The sequence below is a fragment of the Danio rerio genome, chromosome 24 (assembly GCF_049306965.1).
Source record: "Danio rerio strain Tuebingen ecotype United States chromosome 24, GRCz12tu, whole genome shotgun sequence".
Classification (NCBI taxonomy): Eukaryota; Metazoa; Chordata; class Actinopteri; order Cypriniformes; family Danionidae; genus Danio; species Danio rerio.
In genome coordinates this window covers 534278-556821 of record NC_133199.1, presented here as the reverse complement: position 1 = coordinate 556821, position 22544 = coordinate 534278, and the positions used below count along the sequence as shown (strand labels likewise).

At 36.7% G+C, this 22544-nt stretch overlaps 1 protein-coding gene across 3 annotated transcripts in view; it reads right to left on the bottom strand.

Moving 5' to 3' along the window:
* The window catches only part of vstm2a (V-set and transmembrane domain containing 2A), a 222427-nt gene that overhangs the window by 23087 nt on the left and 176796 nt on the right, over positions 1–22544 (bottom strand). For 2 of the 3 annotated variants that reach the window (XM_073940338.1, XM_073940339.1), the window contains one exon: positions 20503–20672. In XM_073940338.1, coding sequence (XP_073796439.1) covers positions 20503–20616 — 114 coding nt within the window. In that variant the 5' untranslated portion in view covers positions 20617–20672. 3 annotated transcript variants of the gene reach the window in all.

The following is a 22544-nucleotide window of genomic DNA, read 5'->3' as shown; positions in this document are numbered from 1 at the left end:
TCTTACCAGGCCATTCATTCGTTCATTTTCCTTCAGCTTAGTCCCTATATTAAACAGCGGTTACCACAGTAGAATGAACCACCAACTATTCCAGCATATGTTTTACACAGTGGATGCCCTTCCAGCTGTAACCCAGTACTGGGTAACACCCATGCACACTCATTTACACACACACTTATACACTTCGGCCAGTGTAGTTGATCAGTTCCCCTATAGCGCATGTGTTTGGACTGTGAAACCGGAGCACCCGGAGGAAACCCACGCCAACACAGGGAGAACAAGCAAACTCCACACAGAAACAACTGACCCAGCCGGGACAAAAAACTTTTGATGTTAGAGGTTCTTTAAGGAAACATTAATACCAATAATACACTTTATTTTTTTATTACCCGAGATGTTAAATATCTTCTTTGGATGTTCTTTGGATCGATCCCAATAAAGAACCTTTTATTTTTAAGGGTGCAGCGTAATCAGACTTCAAGTAGAGCTGCTGCTGCTGATGATGATGAAAAAAGGGAAATATTCATTGATATGAATGAAGCAGCTGCTCCTCCACCGAGCTCCATGTGTATTTGATGTAAAAGCTCGTCCCAGAAGAACTTGAATAAAGTTTCAGGCTTTTTATCTTCTCGCTGATGTCTTCAGCACTGACCAAAAATAGACTGAAGCTTCTTTGGATACTAATTTTAGGCCGACTGTTTGATGCAGTGATGTTTAATTCACATTCAGCACAGATTGTATAAGGTAACTGTACTGAACACTGCAGGATCCATCACTTCATCAGTCATGTCAATGCAGGACAACAAGGTAATGATGGAGAGAGATATGCGGCTATGACAGGCTCAGGGTACATCTGTGACTGGAGTGAACTAAAAATAACCAACATTGTCCCTGGTGAGCAGATTCATGACAACAGTGGTGTTTCTGTCCACATGTTTTGGAATAAAAGACATATGCACACCACTGAGTAAGATGAACTTGATTGATCAGTGTGCTGTGTTTTGCAGTTGTGAGTCAGTAGGTGGCGCTGTGTGTTTGGTCAGAAACTATACACTCCTGCGCTCATTCACACTTGTGATTATGAGTTCACACTGAGCCCAGATTAGCAGCACTTTTGAAAACTTGTAGACTTAAAGAGATGTTTGTGTGCTGCTGCGCATCCCTGTTTGTGTAATAAGCAACGTGTACGCATGTTTTTGACCCACCTGTAGGCACATATCACTAATGGAACATATGGAAACATAGCTAGGAGAGTGTTTATGATTCATTTCTAGCATTTTGGACTCAGAACTTTTTCTGTTTTAGTCTATTTGATCAGAATCGTCTTCGCTGATGCTCAGTTGTGTATTTTTGTGTGTCTGATGAAAGGCGACGCTGATCTCCAACAGGTTGAGGATTTGCAGGATTTGTAGTGCTCCAGGATTGATATTAGAGGTAAGTCAGACCCATATGCTGAATAAATCATTCTGCGATGTTTAATTAAAGTCCTGCGGGAGATAAATTAGCCCGACTCGCTTTAATAAAGTTTTGATGAATACCTGTGTTGGAGAAAGTTCACACCTCGTGAAGAGATCTGTTCTATTATAAATCACTGTAAGGATGATGAGCTGGAATTATCAAGACCAAGTGCTTCAACAGCACAGACGTGACGGAGAATTAGCTGTGGACTCAAGAAAGCAAATGGAGAGAAATCTTTCACTAGTGATGGACACGACACGACTACATGAAGCTTCAAAACCTCGGGGAATTATCTGCTTTAATCCAGTGATTCTGAGCACATATTAAAAAGCCAAAGTCGAGAGATTTCCAGAAGATTTCAACTCTTCAAGTCAGTATATCTATATGTTTTCACCTGATCTCGGGCTCCATACTAGTAAGTAATGATGAACACTTGTTAAAAACTATGTAACCCTATACCGACCCAATTCTCAGTCATAGGCCTCGTGAGCAGGGTGCAAATGACAGTGGGATTTGGGAGGGTTTGAACCCCTAATTAATGCTTGATTAACGTCAAAACAAGATGTAGTGGGGGTTTATTCCTTTAAATAATTAGAAATAGTTTGCTCTGATATAATAGATAATAACTATTTACATCAAACCACCCCTATAATGGTTCATACCATTCTGATTCCAGTCCCACATAAATATTCATTCAGAGGTCTGAAACCAGCCAATGTACAGCCCCATAGACATTTACAAGTATTTGAAAGACATATATAATATATGTTTCTAAATATATCCTAAATGTAAAGTCAAATTAGATGCATAGAGTGCATTTTATTGGACCTCTGCTCACACGTTTTACAGTAAAATGCAAAAAAGTGCAGAATTTTATCGACATCCTTTTATTATTATTACTATTATTATTATTGTTGTTTTTATTATTATCATTATTATTATTATTGTTGTTGTTGTTGTTGTTATTATTATTACTATTATTATTATCATTATTATTATTGTTATTATTATTATTATTATAAATATTAATATTGTTGTTGTTATTATTATTATTATCGTTATTATTATTATTATTATTATTATTAATAATAATAATAATATTGTTGTTGTTATTATTATCATTAATATTATTATTGTTATTATTATTATATTATAATAATTATTATTAGCATTATTATCATTATCATTATTATTATTATTATCATCATCATCATCATTCTTATTATCATTATTATTATTATTATTATTACCATCATCATTATTATTATTATCATTATTATTATAATTATTATTATTATCATCATCATTATTATGATTATCACTATTATTATTATTATTATTATTATTATTTAAATTTTATTTTGTTGGTGCAGGAATCCAAACTGGTCACGTTTTTTATATCAAAAATAGCAAAAATATGTCGTCTTTGAGAAATTGCACCTGCTGTAATAGCCAATCAGACATTACTGTTGGTCAGCATACACTCAATATCCCTCAAACCACTGAACACTTAAATAAGGTTGATTAATAAATCAGATGTAATTAAATTAAATTTAATTCCTCCCATGTGTTCTGCTCCTTTTTTCTTTTTACGTCTTTTCTTCTATTGTTTAACAGCAGGGTTTCACAAGTTTCACAAAGTCAGACTTTTTAGACCTTTTTAAGACCATTATGACTTATACAAGGATTTTTTTCTAATGGCCCAGTTGGTCCAGAGGAATATTTTAGATTTTTTCTCCATCAAAAAAATTGAATTAGTTATTTCTTAGCCGCATGTTATAAATAATGCATCAATGCAACAAGCGAACCCTAGTTGTATGTATACACATTTTGTTCAATAAAACATTTATATAATGTCAGTGTTTACACAACAGCCTGTCCAGGTCAATGTCCTCAGCATATATGCTCTCTAACTACATAAATACATGTAAACAGATTTCAAAAATAGACTTTTGTTTAAATGTTTTTTTATGTATTGTTGGTGAATTGCTTGACGGGGTATCTGTAAATGGACAGAGGAAAATTAAGACAGGTTTAAAATGATTCAGGACCCCGAACACAACAATTCAGTGAATTTAAGACTTTTTAAAGCCTCAATATTTTTTGTTTTTGTTTTAATTTAGGACATTAAGACTTTTTAAGACCACACCTGATTAAGATGATGAGCTCATTAGAAGTGTTCCCTACATAGTGTTCACTGCTCACTTTTCCCTGACCCTTACAAACCTGCTGAACGTGACGTTTACTGAAGTTTACATTTGAGAACAGAGATTTGCACAACACTGCTTTTCAGAAGTCGCCACAGCGGAATGAACCGCCAACTATTTCAGCAGGTTTTACGCCGCGGATGGCCTTCCAGCTGCAACCCATCTCTGGAAAAAATACCCATTCACACACACACTCATACACTACAGCCAATGTAGTTGATCAGTTCCCCTACAGCGCATGTGTTTGGACTGTAAGGGAAACCGGAGCACCCGGAGGAAACCCACACCAACACAGGGAGAACATGCAAACTCCACACAGAAACACCAACTGACCTGCAGTTTGGCAGTATTTCCGAAGAGCAGCTTTAGTTAGTCAATGGTGCTGTTGGCCTATTTTAGTTCCTCAGAATAGCAGCGCTCCAGCAATGCGCCTTAACACACCTCCTCTATAGACCAGCACACACATGAGTCCACAGAGTGGCGCAAATGAATTTACTATTTAAACAACGTGGAGCAAAAGTGAAAATTAGGGTTGTGCTGGTCTGAAAATAGCAATAAATCACACCACACACGTCTTGCACGGGGTGTATGATAGAGCGCTTATTGTCTATATTTACTAATAAATCAATAAAAAATATTAATTTACAAATGGGGTGTACTCATGCATGCTGAGCACTGTATATATAATACAAAGTTCAAAAAAATTAAAAATGCATTGGACATATGCTTGCAATGATCTGCAGAGGTGTGAAAGGTGTGCAAGCGATCGTCTGCATTAATTTCCTCCTCGTGTTTGGGGTTTAAGGTGATGCTTTGAGCAATATCAATAACACAGGCCGCTGACAGAGCCGTAGAGAAATAAAGGAGTGAAATCTTTCTTTCTCCAGAAGTTCAGATGCCATTCAATACTTCCAATACACTGCCTCCATGTAATCCTTCAGCGAAATCAAACACGGCCGTTCTGGGATTCCAGTCAAAATCCATTAGTAATTTCCTGCTGAGGTGCGATTCTGGTAATCTGAGAATCGAATTCCAGTTCCACAACAAATGAGATAAGAAGAGCCAGAAAACACACAATACTGACGGAGAGTTCAGCCGCACATATTGAACATCTCACACAGATCAACAGATGCGTGTGTGTGTGTGTGTGTGTGTGTGTGTGTGTGTGTGTGTGTGAGTCTCTTGTTTCAACAGCAGTGGTGTGTTAAGGAGGCTGTCTGTGATGTGCTAGAAGGAGAGCTCTGTTTTGTTTTGATTTAATTTCATTGATAAATGAAAGAGTGATGTAATAAAGTTTGTTTTCATTATAGATACGCTCGATCCTCCGCCTGGAGAACATTAAAACAAGATATATGGGGTCAGGGGGGGTCAAGCGAGAAATAGTTTGCTCTGATTCATTCATTCATTTTCCTTCGCTTAGCCCTTTTATGCATCAGAGGTCACCACAGCGGAATGAACCGCCAACTATTCCAGCATATGTTTTACAAAGTGGATAAACTTCCAGCTGCAACCCAGTACTGGGAAGCACCCATACACACTCATCAATTCCCCTATAGCGCATGTGTTTGGACTGTGGGGGAAACCGGAGCACCTGGATGAAACCCACGCTAACACGGGGAGAACATGCAAACTCCACACAGAAACACAAACCACTGTGCCGCCATAGAGTTTATCAGTGTTTCAATAAAAAAACTAAAGCATTTCTCTAACTGTTCTCCTTATAACTGAGTTGAGTTTGTCCATATGGGTTATTTCCCCCAATTTTGACCCAGCTTTGGGTCGATATGACCAGTGGCGCAAAAAGGGGGTATGCAGCATACGCAGCGCATAGGGACGCCACACATGGGGGGCGCCATTGTGCCAAAACTATTTTTAAAATTATCAAGTTTATTATTATTATTAAGTTTCAATATATATATATATATATATATATATATTTTTTTTTTTATATATATATTTTTTTTTTGTTAAAAATGTTTATTTAGCATTTTATATGCGTATAATACCCCACATTTTTCATACCATGTTTTTCTGAATTTATTATGTATCATATTGATTCATTAGGCCTTTTAGTAACTTCTTAGCTCAAAACTATTTTAATTTTAGCTACAAATAAAGTTATAACATTTCAATTAAATAGAACATTTCACACAGTTTGTTTCTGGGTTTTTTTACACTAAACATTTGACAGTCTTTTTTCTTTCACTTTTAGCAGTTTCAGTCAATTGTTCTTGCAAAGACAGACCTTACACTCCTCACAGTATGCATGTGAGAAGTAATCGCAATGTTCTTTTGCCCTTTAGGACTCCCATATCTATCATTTTGTTTTGACAAATGTAGCACAAAAACTCAAAAGCAAGGCTAATCAAGGTGCTATAATCATTTAGTGAGGGAAAATTAAATTGAGAAGAGATTTGGGGTGGTATGAGATGCATTTCTTTGTGACTTAACATGCTCAATGTAATCATACCTTTTACTACTTCATACTATTTCAGTTGTGTTCAGAACTGCGAAACTGTATTGTTTGAAGCATGTTGACATCTTTATGAAAAAATATCTTTCATTTATTGATGGAAATATTTTCCACATTTTATCACTTGCCTGTTATAAAATATAGTTGGATTGAAGGGGGGCGCGCAAAAGTTGAAGCTGCATACCCATCAGTACATGTGCAGTTGCGCCCCTGACGCATCATTTTGAGAGTTTGATGAAAGCGGGACTGTCCGCAGCATCATCATCAGTGTGTTCAGAGCATGTGCAGCTTCAGCACCAGATCAAATGCCACTCTGACTAATTAAAGCCCCCAGTGTCTTCAAAGGGAACCACTGCTGTTTTGATCCCTTAAATTGAATTGGACGGAGCTGCTGGCGACTCTCCTACACCATGCTGAATCTCCTCCTCTGTGAATCTATTATTCTGAATCTCCAAACCGTCCATCTGATCCTCTGCACTTCAACACCAGGACCAACAAACACAAACACGCTTCTCGACACTGTTCAGGGCTGGTGGATTTCTCATCTGTTGCCAGATTATTGCAGGTGTTGTTGCCAGATATTCTGTGTTAATGTGTAATCGATGCAAATGCTGTGCCAGTGGATTCCTCTGATGGGTTGTTCGTGATTTTTGTGTGTGCCATCGAAGTCTTTGTTCAGTTTTCACAGATTGTCAATGCTAATAAGCTTCATGTGTCGCTGTAAACCTTGATTTATGAATAAACACTGTGTCGGTACATGTTTTCGGTTGCCAGGAGTTTATGTTTGCTCACTTTATTAGCTTTTCCAGTAGCTGATAGTAGTTTTGCATCTCCAAGATAATTTTTAAAAATTATTTTTAGAAATAAAAAAGTTAATTAGAGCTGTTTAATCTTGTAAATATGAACTTAAAGACTCCACTCCAGCTATTTGTGAGTATCTCTGCCTCCTGAATCAGACATTCAGCTTCAATAATGATCATCAAATAAGGAAGTCAAATTGTTGCCAGATATTCTGTGTAAATGTGTAATCGATGCGAATGCTGTGCCAGTGGATTCCTCTGATGGGTTTTCCATCATTTTTGTGTCTGCCATCGAAGCCTTTGTTCAGTTTTCACAGATATTATTTTACATTAATAATGGATTCAGTTTACTTTTTTCTGTAATTTATTATTAATGTACCTGTCATTTAAATAACATACATTTAAATCATGTTTTAATATGAGCCCAAAACATCTTTTAAATTTAAAACCATAATATTGGACAATAATTTTTGATATGTTTTAAATTTCAATCAATGCTGAAAAATATTTTTCTCCAGAATTCTTAGCTGAATAAAATGTTTTTAAAAAACAGCATTTATTTAACACAGAAATATATTTTGACAATTTACATCTCTCCTTTTTTTGGGCAAATTTGATTAATTTAATGAATCCCTGTAAAATTAAGTTTTTATATAAAATAAATAAGTAAATAAATACATACAAAATATAAATAAATATAAATGAATAAATAAATAAACATTAATAAATATAAATTAATTAATTAATTATATAATAAAAATAAATAAACAAACAAATTTTCACCAGGATTCTTTGCTAAATAAAACGTTCAAAAAACATTATTTATTTAATACAGAAATATATTTATACTATTTAAATCTCTCCTTTTTTTGGCAAATTTATTTAATTTAATAAATCCCTGCAAAATAAAGCATTTCATATAAAATAAATAATAGAATTGAAACAAACTAATTAATTAATAAATAAATGAACAAATAAATAAACAAACAATAAATAAATAACAAAATAAATAAATAAATATTTTTCTCCAGGACTCTTTGCTGAATAAAATATAACAAAACAGTATTAATTTAATACAGAAATATATTTCGACAATTTATATCCCTGCTTTTTATCTTTTTTGGGGGGCAAATTTGATTAATAAATCCCTTGAAAATAAAGCATTTTATAAAAATATATAATTAAATAATTAAGAATACATGAATAAATAAATGAATAAATAGGTACATAAATGAACAAATAAATACACAAACAAACAAACAAACAAATACATAAATAAACTAATAAATAAATAGGCAAACAAACAAGCAAATAACTAATTAAATAAACAAATATTTTTCTCCAGGATTTTTTTCTAAAAAAAAAAAAACAAAAAAAAAAAACAGCATTTATTTAATACAGAAACATATTTCTACAATTTATTTATCTGCTTGTTTTGGCAAATTTGATTAATAGTAATCCCTGCAAAATAAAGCATTTCATATAAATTAAATAATGTAATAATTAAATAAATGAATAAATACATAAATAAATAAACAAATAAATAAAGGAATGAATGAATAAATAAATTAATTAATTAATAATTAAACAAATAAATTAATAAATACATAAATAAACGAACAAATAAATACATAAATAAACAAACAAATACATACATAAGCTAATAAATAAACAAACAAACAATTAACTAAATAAATAAATACATCTTTTTCTCCAGGACTCTTTGCTAAATACAGAAATATGTTTCAACAGTTTATATCTCGGCTTTTTTCGATCATTTTGATTAATTTAATAAATCCCTGCAAAATAGAATTATTATATTGAAGCATTTTACATAAAATAAATAATAATAAAAAATAAACCGCAGAGATTGCTTCCCAGTTACAGTGTTCATGTTCCCTCTAAAAGAATACAATCCCATTTAAAGTTAATCGCATTACTACAGAAATTTCAGCTGTTAATCAACTCCAGTGTAGCAGGAGTTACCGCAGTCATCGCCACATCATTCCTCTGCTAAACTACAGCCCAGCGGGACCAGAAACAACACACACACACACGCACGCACGCACGCAAGGACGCACGAACGCACGCAAATACACACAACTGTAGCTAATGAAAATCATGTTGAAAGCAAACACAAACAGTACAATGAGCCTTACTCCAGCTTTAAACCCCGGTGGTTTGCTCTTGATGTGTTTCCTACAGCACTAAAGCCGTCTCAATAAAACACTGACAGCTTCACGTAAACCGGCTTCTGGACACATTTATGACTTCTGAGATTTGAATGCAGTTTAACAAGCATTAATCATGTTACTCGGACGCTAGTGTCACAGTGGTAATAAGCTGTTCATTAGCGTACGCTGTGTGCTGTAAACACTCACTAATAACTGACACACAACTCCCATATCTGTCATTACACACTCGCTAACAAGCTCAGCGCACAATTACTGCACATTTACTGCTGAACACAATGCGCTCTGGACTCTAGTGTTTGTTTACAGATGACCATGAACTGATCACAGGTCAGGGGGCTATTTTTAAAACTCAAAGCAAACTCTGTTTATTTAGGATGATTGTGGCCCATATGTGGACAGGAAGGTCTCTGGTTTGAGTGCCAGCTGGGTCAGTTGGTGTTTCTGTGTGGAGTTTGCATGTTCTCCCCGTGTTGGATTGGGTTTTCTCCGGGTGCTCTGGTTTCCCCCACAGTCCAAACACATGCGCTATAGGGGAACTGATGAACTAAACTGGCCGTAGTGTATGAGTGTGTGTGTATGGGTGTTTCCCAGTACTGCGTTGCAGCTGGAAGACATCCGCTGTGTAAAACATATGCTGTAATAGTTGATGGTTCATTCCGCTGTGGCAACTCCTGATTAATAAAGGGACGCATGCGTGCATACGTCTGTGCATGCGTGTGTGTGCTTGTACATGCATGTGTGTGCATGCATATTGAGTGCATGTACATGCCTGTGCGTGTGTGTGTATACGCGTGTATGCATGAATGTTTGTGCGCGCATGCAGGTGTGTGTGTGGGTGCATGTGTGCGTGCCTGTACATGCGTAAATACACGTGTGTGCTCATGCATGCGTGTGCATACATGCATACGTACATGTTTGTGTGTGTGTGTGTGTATGCGTGCAGGTGCGTGTTTACTTGAGTGTATTTGTGCATGTACATGCCTGTGTGTGTGTATGCATGTGACTCAGTGGATCTGCAAGTAATGATATAATGTGTGTGTGTGTGTGTGTGTGTGTGCGCGTGCGTGCGTGTGTGTGCATGTGTGTACATGCGTGTGTGTGTGAGTGTGCGCGTGTACATGTGTGTGAGTGTGTGCATGTGTATATGTGCATGTGTGTGTGTGTACATGCATGTATATGCATGTGCGTGCGTCCGTGTGCATGTGTGGGTGTGTGTGGCGGATGCGCACGCTCATTGACCTGCAGGGCTGATAGTGTGTGTAAGGTGTGCTCTTCAGTGATCTGCAGGTAATGCTATAAGCACACAGGCTGAGCTCAGCGTATGGATTTTACATTAGTTTGTCCTCACAGTGAGAGTGTGTTCAGTGCTGTCCGTTCAGAAAAACACACACTTGAGTCAAATCTAAAGTGATGAAACTCCTTCTGCTGCCGCTGCAAATGAAGGCTAAATGAGTGCGAGTGTGTTCTGTCACGCAAGCAGCCGCTGGTCAGGACTGGAGCAGAAACTGGAGGAAGAGATTTTGGGTTTGTGTTGAGATCAGATCAATGTGGACAGCAGACGTCTGCTCCGAGTCTCTGCAGTGATCAAGCGGAAACTCACAAATGTGAAGAAGCACATTTCATACAGGACACACACTAACAACAACACAAGCACTGCCACGAAGAGTAAACTACTAACCCTACACTGCAAAACAAGATATAAAATATCTCCATTCATTCATTCATTTGTTTGTTTGTTTGTTTGTTCATCCATCCATCCATCCATCCATCCATCTATAAATAAATAAATAAATAAAAAGATAAATTAATACAATCATTAATTTGTTTGTTTGTTGGTTCATAATTAAATAAACTTATTTATTCATAAATAAACAACAAACAAACATATTCAGTCATTCAGTATTTTATTCATCCATAAATTCATAAATGTATTGATTGACTCATTATTTCATAAAAAAATAAATGAAAAACAAAAAAACAAACCAATTCAAATAAATTTATCCATTCATGCATTCATTCGTTTATTAATAAATAAATCGATAGACAGTTAAATAAATAAAAAAAAATCAACAAAAAACTAATTTATTTATTCATTATTCATTGATTCACAAGTAAATAAATTATTTCATTAATTCCTTATTAAATAAATAGATAAATAAATAAATAATGATCAAACAAACTCTTTAATTAATTTATTTATTTACCCATAAATAAATAAATGTACTGATTTAGTGATTAATTGATTGATTGATTGATTCATAAATAAATAAATAAAAAACAAATTAACCAATTTATAAATAAATAAATTCAGTCATTCATATATTGATAAACAAATAAATAGTTAAATAAAAAAAAACAAATAAACAAACAAACTCATTAATTAATTATTCATTCATTCATCTATAAACAAACAAATTCCTTCATTCATTCATTAATAAATACATAGATAAATAAACAATAAACAAAAAAAAAATCATTAATTAATTAATTTATTAATAATTAAATAAATGAAAAGCAAAAAGGCAAACCAATACATAAATACATGAATTCAAACAAACAAATAAATTCATTCATAAATAAATAAATTCATAAATAAATAAATAAATGAAAAACAAACAAACAAACAAATTAATTAATTGATTAATTCATAAATAAATAAAAAACAATTAAACAAACCAATACATAAATAAATAAATCCCTTCTTCCATAAATAAATAAATTCATTAATCAATAAATGAAAAACAAACAAACAAACAAACAAACAAACAAACAAACAAATAAATAAATAAATAAATAAATAAATAAATAAATGAATAAATAAATAAATAAATAAATAAATAAATAAATTCATTAGATTAGTCAGTAATAAAGACAAAACTGGACCTAATGTAACAAAAACAGTTCACAGCCCTATAATAAGTACAACAAAAATAATGTTGGGGAAAAAGGTAAAGAATATAAAATTGCACTGAAATGATTTGATTATTCTTATATTTCTTAATTTTGCTTATTATATTTGTCTTTCCATTCCTAAAGATGTTACATGACCAAACTCTTACTGTGTGCTGAAAATAATTGTGCTGCACAAAAAAAGATGATTTAATGGTGATTTCAAAACAAGCATCTTTCGTTCCTCCTGCTGACCCTGAGCTTTTGGATGGGAGCGTATGTCACAGCATTATTGCGCATTAATAACACTTGACACGTTCCTTTTGAACTCTTATATATCTAGATTGTGTTTGGCACGAGTGTGAGAGCTGCAGCGCTGGATCCAGGACTGCAGGATCTGCCAGCGCTCCATACTAAACATCCAACTCTGCCTATAATGAGTCACGATTCATTTATACAGTCAATTCCTCTGTATCATAGTCAACGTGCAATCTGTGTTATTTTCCTGTCTGAAACACCACTGATTATTTATCTTAATCTCCATCTAAATCTTAATATTATTCATCTTTTAAAAAGATCAATCTACTTTTACTTTATTTCCTGCAGTTGTGTTTCTAGATTTATATTTTCAGGAATAGCAAAACTCAGAAATGTGTCACAGTTTGCAGTTTTATCACAATCACCAGTGATCTAATCCTTGCAGATCTCTGATAAACACTAAAGAACTACAAATCCGTCATTATATGGACTACATATCCAGTCATGCCCCCCTCACACACCTGTTCGGATCACGATTGATTACACACACACAGCCAGAGGATCGTTGCAGACTATTTAAACAGCACTCACACACACTCACACACACACACACACACACACACACACACACACACGCATCAGGGCTGAGTTTTGTACTGTGAACTGTGACCCGTTTTCCTTGCCATGTTAGACCCTTGCCTTGTTTTATTGTTTACTTCTGTCTGCTGCCTGCCTTTTTGACCCTACACCTGTTGTATGAGCATGACTCTGGATTTGCCTGTACATGTCTGTTTGCTCCTGTGCTGACTGCTGCTCACCTCACCATTCTCTGTTGAATAAACCTGCAATTGGATCCACACTTCCATGTCAGCGTCCACTTCACACTACAAGCTTTCGCATCTCAGATTTCCTTCAATATAATCATCATATATGAAACAACACATAGAAACTTTAAAAATACTTTAGTAATTTATGGTAAAAACTGTAGTGTTTTAAACCATAGTACGATATTACACTGTATGCATTACAGTATTTACAAATCTTAATGAATGCTTTAGCATACTGTAGTGTTAACTGTAGTGACCTGAAAAAGTAATTTATACTGTAGTATACTTCAGTTTTTACAATGGCAAACTGTGATGTATTGTACTGTTATGGTTATTATTGTATCCTGTAGTTGTACAAAACTGCAGTACAGGGTCAACTGTTTATATTATTATACTTGAAGTGTTACCATAGAAACTGTAGAATCACCACAACAGATCAATTACTGTTGTTGTGTTACCATAGCAACCGTAGAATCACCACAACAGATCACTTACTATTGTTGTTGTGTTACCATAGCAACTGTAGAATCACCACAGATCAAAGTACTTATAGTATTTTCCCAAAACACTAGTGCACATAACTAGAGCGTTTTTTTATTCTGACACCACACTGTAAAGATTGCAAATCTGCAGCTAATACATTAAAGTGTTTTAATATAATATAATATAATATAATATAATATAATATAATATAATATAATATAATATAATATAATATAATATAATACAAAAGTTTTATTAAATTCATTAACTAATTCATTTTCTTTTTGGCTTATTACCTGTATTATTCAGGGGTAACCCCAGTGGAATGAAACGCCAACTTAACCAGCATATTTTTTTACGCAGCGGATGCCCTTCCAGCCACAACCCAGTACTGGGAAACACCCATACACAACTCATTCACACTCATACACTATGGCCAATTTAGTTGATCAATTCCCCTATAGCGCATGTGTTTGGACTGTAGGGGAAACCTACGCCAACACGTGGAGAACATGCAAACTCCACACAGAAACACCAACTGACCCAGCCGGGACTCGAACCAGCGACCTTCTTGCTGTGAGGACACTAACCCCTGAGCCACCCCAATTAATCAACCATTTAAGAAGAAATGAAGAAAGGCGTAAAAACACATGCTGTTAAGATGAGATGATCTACACACATTCTAATGTTTCTTTATTAATCACACTAATGATTTTTGAGCATTTATATGTTTATTTTGCATCATTTCTTTAGCTGACAGGTCATTATAAAACTGCAAAAGTGCCCAAAGTACACGTCACATCATGCAGCCAAATCTTGACATTTCGATTGTTTCAGGCTCAACGTGTCTCCCGATTGAATAAAGCCAGTGTGAATGTGCGCTGAGCAGCTGTAATTGTGTGATTTGATGTATTGCCATGGCTAGTCATCTTTGCACAAAAGCGCAGTGATGATAAAAACATGTTGAGGTGATTCACGTCTGACAGTGTCTAATTTTCCCTGTTCATGTTCACCTGTCAGCAGTGCCGAGGTGTGAAAAACACCTCGGAAACAGAAGAAAAGCACGAACAAACTGCTCAGACTAGGAGGGACATCTTATGATTGCTGAGTGTACCCCTCACAGATCTCTCTTTTACAGTAATATTTCCTCCAGGATGCTTTACAGTGATATATTAGTGCAGATACATTAGATTAGTCAGTACTGAGGACAAAACTGATGAACTACTCTAACAAAAACACTGAAGATCACAGTCCAAACATCACTACACAGAGGTCGCCCAGCAGAATGATCCACCAACTATTACAGCTTATGCTTTACACAGCAGATGCCCTCCCAGCTGCAATTAAGTGCTGGGAAACACCCATACACACTCATTCACACACACTCATACACTACGGCCAGTGTAGTTGATCAGTTCCCCTATAGCGCATGTGTTTGGACTGTGGGGGAAACAGGAGCACCCGGAGGAAACCCACGCAAACATGGGGAGAACATGCAAACTCCACACAGAAACACCAACTGACCCAGCCGAGACTCAAACCAGCGACCTTCTTGCTCTGAGGCGACAGTGCTAGCCACTGAGCCACCGTGCTGCCTTGTCTTTCCTTTTCCGCTTTTTTTGCAAGGTAATAAGACACAGCTGGGGCGAGGCAGTGGCGCAGTAGGTAGTGCTGTCGCCTCACAGCAAGAAGGTCGCTGGTTCGAACCTCTGCTCAGTTGGCGTTTATGTGGGGAGTTTGCATGTTTTCCCTGCGTTCGCGTGGGTTTCCTCCGGGTGCTCCAGTTTCCCCCACAGTCCAAACACATGCGGTACAGGTGAATCAGGTAGGCTAAATTGCCCGTAGTTTATGAGCGTGTGTGTGTGTGTGTGGATGTGGATGTGTGTGTGGATGTTTCTCAGAGATGGGTTGCGGCTGGAAGGTAATCCACTGCGTAAAAACTTGCTGGATAAGTTGGCGGTTCATTCCGCTGTGGCGACCCCGGATTAATAAAGGGACTAAGCTGACAAGAAAATGAATGAATAAATAACACACAGCTTTTTTTGGAACAATACTCAGTGTGAAATGTTCTATACTCATAAACTTGACCAGAATATAGTTAGTGAATATCATGCTGCAGGCGGAAATCTATCAAAAATGAGACGTCCTACAAAAAGACATCGGTGACAAGTGTGAATAATAATCCAAGCGCTGGTCCTGATAGACACGATGAGCTGCAGATAATGGACATGAGCATCTCTCCATCCACATGCTGGATAATCACTATTGCTGACGGCAAAACGCAGAGTGTTTTCCTGCTGTTTATATCAGGGAGGATTGTCCAGGCTCTGCTGTGCACTAATGCAGCAATACTCCATCCAGCGCTTGATCAGAAGTTCAGTTCCAGTTTAGTGCTTTTCACAATAATTATTGTTTCAAATCAGCTTTACAAAAGCACATTACTGCATTTCAATCAACATCAGAAACGTTAACGTAATTAGTTATCATAACTTTATTAGTTACTAAAAACTTTAACTGATAAAAGTTAATGAGCCCTATTTAGCTGGTTTTATTCAGATTCGTTTCGGCTTTTCCGCTCATTCACCAGGGGTTGCCACAGCTGAATGAATCGCCAACTATTCCAGCATTTATTTTACACAGTGGATGCCTTTCCCACACCAACATGGGGCAAACTCCACACAGAAACGCCAACTGACCCAGCTGGTACTCAAACCAGAGAACTTCTTGCTGTGAAGCAATTGTGCTACCCACTGTGCCATCGAGACGCCCTGGGGGCTGATATTATTCACCCTAAAAATATTTTTAAATAATAATTAAAACTGATTTCATTGCAGCCGAACAAACAAACAAACAAAAAACAGACTTTCTTAAAATGAACAAATATAGTAGGAAATACTGTCAACATCTTCTTGCTCTGCTAAACATCACTTGGGAAACATTTAAAAAAAGAATTAAAATTGCACAGGAGGGTTAATAATGTTGATAATAGTGTTAATAATCCATACACACAATGATGACGCCAAAAATACTAGCATCTGAACACTCAATAAATAAATAAAGATATTGATTCAGCTACACATATACAGAAGATGCATAAAATTCAATCAACAAAATCTTGAATCCAGATTTTCCGTCCAGTGACAGATCTGCTGGATCAAAGCCTGACAGCACGCGGAGGATGAAACAACAGCGCTTTCACAATCACAGCACTAACAAACAGAGACTTTCTCCATCCGACTGTACACAAACACCTCCATCAGGCAGAAAAATAAACACGTTTGATGTTGGCGATGACAAACCTCCGCATCTGCACACACTTCACAACACACACAGGCATGTCATGACACACACGTCAACATCAGGGCATGTGACGATAACCGTTCAGGTTAAACACTGTGTAATTTACAAAAATGATTAATAATGTATCATACTGTCAGAATCTTATGCCTAGTCATCTTCATTTCATACATGAGCCAGAAATCATGTGACGACACACACTCTGACTCATTTGTCACAACGGTTTGTAGTTGAACACACAGGGTCCTATCATACACCCGGTGCAATAAGGTGCAAGACGTGTGTGGTGTGATTTATTGCTGTTTTCAGACCAGCACAACCCTAATTTTCACTTTTGCTCCACGTTGTTTAAATAATAAATCCATTTGTGCCACTCTGTGGACTCATGTGTGTGCTGGTCTATAGAGGAGGTGTGTTAAGGTGCATTATTGGAGCGCAGCTAGTCTGAGGAACTGAAATAGACCAACAGCACCATTGACCAACTAAAAGCTGCTCTAAACTCCAGCAGAGTGTGTTAGTTATGCACCTTAAACACTCGCACACTGCTGAATACACACAGGATGATCAGCAACACACACATATCTTTACAGATGAACACAATTAAAGGATTAAAATGATCCAGAAATGATTATTTAATATAAACACACTGCCTCATGCCTTCTTCACCTCGGGGGGCTTCTTCAGTTTATTGATGTTGATCTGCATCTGTATAATGTGATTATTCTGATCAGTATTATTGATTATCTGCAGATTTATAATAAACACAAGTGTAGATGTGTCCAGCTGTGGGGTTTTGGAGGCGTCTGCATCAGCATATGTGGATAAGAACAGGACGTGTGTTTGGATATAACTCAGTTTTCTGAGCACACTTCATTATTATTGCTCATTTATTCCTCTGCTGGAGATTAGAACTGAATTTAGAAACAGTTTTGAAGCAAATCTCTGTGTTTAACAAAGGAGATTAAATATGTGAGCTGATGGATGTGTTCAGTGGAGAGAGTTTCCACCGCTTCTTCACTAAAGTAAAGGAGTAAAGTAAAGAGGCTGAATGGAGGAGGCTCGTTCTTTATCCTCGCGCTGCAGATGCTCTGTTTAACTGTGTTCTCACTAGTGAAGCGTTCAGCTTTTACTCTTGCAGAGTCGCCATGTTAATAATAACGCACCATAGAGCGATGCAACTGACTCTTAAAGGGGAATGAGAGACGAGACTGTGATTGGTTTAATGCAGGTTATGCTCAGAACACAGCCAGAACTCATTAAGAGAATCAGCCCAGCTCGTTAGACCATGCGCCGCACACAGAGTGTATTATTCCACCCTTAAAATAGCAAAAGTGGATTCAGACATGCTCTTAATGCTTTTGCACCATGTGCTTTAAACTGTGCACCTAGATCGTTAAAACAGAGCCCAAAGAGAACACACTCTTGTGGACTCATGTCAAATTACACACACACACACACACACACACACACACCCATCTTCAACACAGGCCTCAGATCAGTGGTTTGTCCTTCAGAAAACCAGTGTTGTCAGAGCCGCAGGGGTCTTAAATTACATTCAGTGTGAAGCAGACTGAAAGACAACACCCGTCAGCACAACAGCTGATCAGTCTGATCAGTGTGTGCGTGTGTGTGTGTGTGTGTGTGTTTGTTCTAATCAGACTTGATGAATGAAACAATTTGATTGACATTCTCCCTTTGTACATGTCATCAGAGGGGGAAAGCCCCGCCCACTAGTGCCCATCTCTCCATCTCATTAGCATAAACAGCAGGCCTGAGTGAGAAGCAGCCGTCTGTCCATTAGCCATTAGAGTGTTTGAGCTGCTGAAGATAATGTCAGCATAGACTACGAAGATTATAGATGTGGAGTTCTAGATGAACAGCGACAGGAGCCACATAGACTGATACACACACACTCACACTGAAGCACACATGACCACCTGACCAGCACTCACAACACACACACTGCTGCTTTACAACTGTCACTATGGTGTATCTGTAGCCCCGCCCTCTTCTGAAAAGAGCACAATCTCATTTGCATTTAAAAGGACAGTCACCAAAACACCACAATTAGGATCAAAGCCTGAAAGGGTCAGTTTCAGAGAGCTGGAGAACATTATAATGTCTTACACATGTGTTCAGCTCCACCCTGGAGATGCAGTAGGTCAGTTTAAATCTATATATTGTTGGTTGAATGTGTGTATTGATAAATGTGCTGCGCATGTTTGTAATGAGGCAAGAAACACATGTAAACTGCTGAATAAACGCGTGTGTATGCATGTGTGTGTGTATAATGTGTTTAACGCACATGTATGCATTGTGTCATATCACTCTGCTCTTTCTGTCATTTCTTCAGAGTAAAAAGAAGCTAATCAACACCCAAAACTCTTCTGTTCATGCAGAGGCTGATAATAATTCCTGCCTGAGCTTTATAAATATGTTAATCCCACAAAAATCTACTGTAAATACATCTCCGTCTGCCTCTTTTGTCAGGTATGATTATAATACAGCTTATATTTCATCCACAACACAACTCAGGAGCTAAACAGCGTGCACTGCAGGCATTAAGATAGCAAACACACTCCTTCTAGCTAAAATAAACCGCTCCAACACTGGATTATTTAGCAAGACATCTGCACGATCTGTTCAAATATCTTTTGATGAATAAAGTAGGATTATTAAACATGTGTGTATTTCATGAGTACATCATGCTGTGTGTGTGTGTGTATCTATGTATATTTGTCTCTATGTGTGTATGTGTCAATGTTTTTGTGAGTGTGTATGCATACATTTGTGTATATGTCTGTTTGTATGTGTGTGTATGTAAGTGTGTGAGTGTGTGTGTACATGTGTTTATGTCTGTATGTGTTTGTATGTGTGTGCGCGCGTGTGTGTGTGTGTGCATGTGTGTATATGTGTGCATCCATATGTGTATGTGTGTGCATGCATGTGTGTGCTTGTGTGTGTGCATGCATGCCTGTGTATGTGTGTGTCTATATAGTGTGCGTGCATGCTTGCATGTGTAAGTGCGTGTGCATGCGTGTGTGCACGCATGCATTCAAATGTATATGTGTGTGCATGCATGCATACATGTGTGTGTGTAAGCGTGCGTGCATGGGTGTGTGTGTCTGTGTTTGTATATATGTGTGTGTGTGTGTGTGTGCAAGCATTCATATGTATGTTTGTGTGTGTTTGTGCATGCATGTGTATGTATGTGTGTCTATATAGAGTATGTTTGTGTATGTGTGCATTCAACTGTGTGTGCACATGCATTCATATGTATATGTGTGTGTGCGCATGTGTATGTGTGTATGTCTTCGTGTGTGTGTGTGCACACACATGCACACACACACACACACACTCCTCTCAGAAGGACAGCCTGAAACAACCTGCAGCAGCAGCAGCTGAACCCCCAGACAGCGCAGCATCAGTAGTAAAGCAGCGCCGTCACGTCAGCTGCAGCTTATATATCAGCAGTGGGAGGATGAAACATGCACATCAGAAGTGCGTCAAGCGGGGATTCAGAAAGAGCAGATTCTCCCGTTGGCTGAGCAGTGATGGAGTGACGTTACCAACAATTAACCCTTCCTGAACCCCTGCAGAAAGTCTGGTTCTTACCTCCGGTTGGTCCTCATCCTCCTCGCTGGTAATCAGTTCCTCTGGAGCGCGAATAAACCACCACTGGATCTCCAAATACACCGAAGTCAAGCCACTCTGAAACGCACAAGCCATCTCGATGTTCTGTCCTTCCCTCGCAGTGATGTTTGAAGGGAAATCAGTAAACTTTCCTGCAACACACACGCAAGCTGATATTAAACACTGTCTGCTAGTGCTGATATTTAACGCTTCCCTTATATATATATGATCTTACATGCTTTAAAAATAAATAATTAACATTGGTGATAATAAAACTTTGGATAAAAGCAAATGACTAAATGTAATAATAATAATAATAATAATAATAATAATAATAATAATTATTATTATTATTATTATTATTATTATTATTATTACAATATATTTATTTATATTTTCGGAAATTTTCACTGATAAAAAATATAATCAATATTAAATCATCATTATCAATGCATTTGTTAAACTGTGTAATGCAAACAAAGTAATTTATAATCGACATTATCATCATCATCTTTATTAAATTGTAAAAAATATGTATAATACCATCAAAACGCTCAATATTTTAATAACATCCTAATATTTTAGTAATAAGTCAATATCTTATCTTAAAGTAACAAAAAATAGCTAATTTAAATGTTTTTACTACAGATTTTCTATTAGGCATCGTTGTTTTATCAAATATTATAATTTATTCAAGAATAAAACATCGTAAATAAAACCACTAACCATCATCATTAAAAACACTCACAAGAGGACAGGTTATTCACTCGAATTCACTTATTTTACAATATTTTTAATATCACTATTGTTTTAGATAGGCTATTTTATTAAAATATCCTCGTATTAATTCTGGTTGAACGAATTTTAGCGAGCACTTCCAGACCAGAATGCGCGTTCTCCGTATAGCGGTATTTATGCAGGAGTTTCCCTGTCAGGGCGCGCTCTCCGGCGGCGTCACTGCGCGCTGCTGTCCGCGGTGCTGAAAAACACCCGCAGTCCGTCAGAACAACCAGATCTGAGCATAAAACCCCAATTGAGATGCAAGTCGCGCGTGCTCCCGCTTCAAATTCACCCTTTACCACCTTTAATACCGGCGAAAACACGCGGCACGAGTGCGGATATGAAGCAGAGACGGAAAGCTTTGAGTTTGCAAATCAACAGTTGATTTTTCAGCTTATATCAAAAGCATCGCAATAACTTTTCACACTTATTGTTAAAAAACGCATGCATAAATATCAACAGGTAAGCTCAGTAAGAAATGCATGCAATAATAAGATCAGCAGGAGAAGCGCGATTTAGTTTCATCTTCTTTTTTTGAAGATGCATGAAAAAGTCTGTGCATCTCTCTTCGTACCATCAAGAGAAAATCCAACTTGAATGGACAAACAGGAAAAGAGCACAAATCCAACAGTGTCAGGTAAGGTCCCCATGATTCCACCGAGAGCTGGAGAAACGCAGAAAAGCTCCGGGAAAAACGAGCGCGTTACGCGGAGGCCACGAGCATCTGCATCCGGGCGGAGAGCATGCTGGACGGGCTGCTGAGAGTGTCTGCGCTCGCGGCTCTCCAGGTCTGAGAGAGCTGCTGATGGAGGAATGATGCGCTCTCTCTCTCTCTCTCTCTCTCTCTCTGTCTCTCTCTCTCTCTCTCTCTGCGCGTGCTAGTGTGCGCAAAAGGCACGACAAACGAGATATTCAAAAACATGCTTCTTTAATAGTTAAAGTGAAATATATAAATAAATAAATAAATAAATAAATAAATATATATATATATATATATATATATATATATATATATATATATATATATATATAAACTACTGCTCAAAAGTTTGAGGTCATTTTTTGTTCATGTTTTTTCTTCATCTAAGTGGCATTTATTAAATGTAAAAAAATAAAAATAAAAAAATAAAAAGGTTAAATTGATAAATATTTATTAAAATGTTAATAACTGCTCTCTTATTGTATGTAGTTTCAAATTAAATCATTACTCCTGCAGTCATTATTGCTTTTATTACTATTATCAT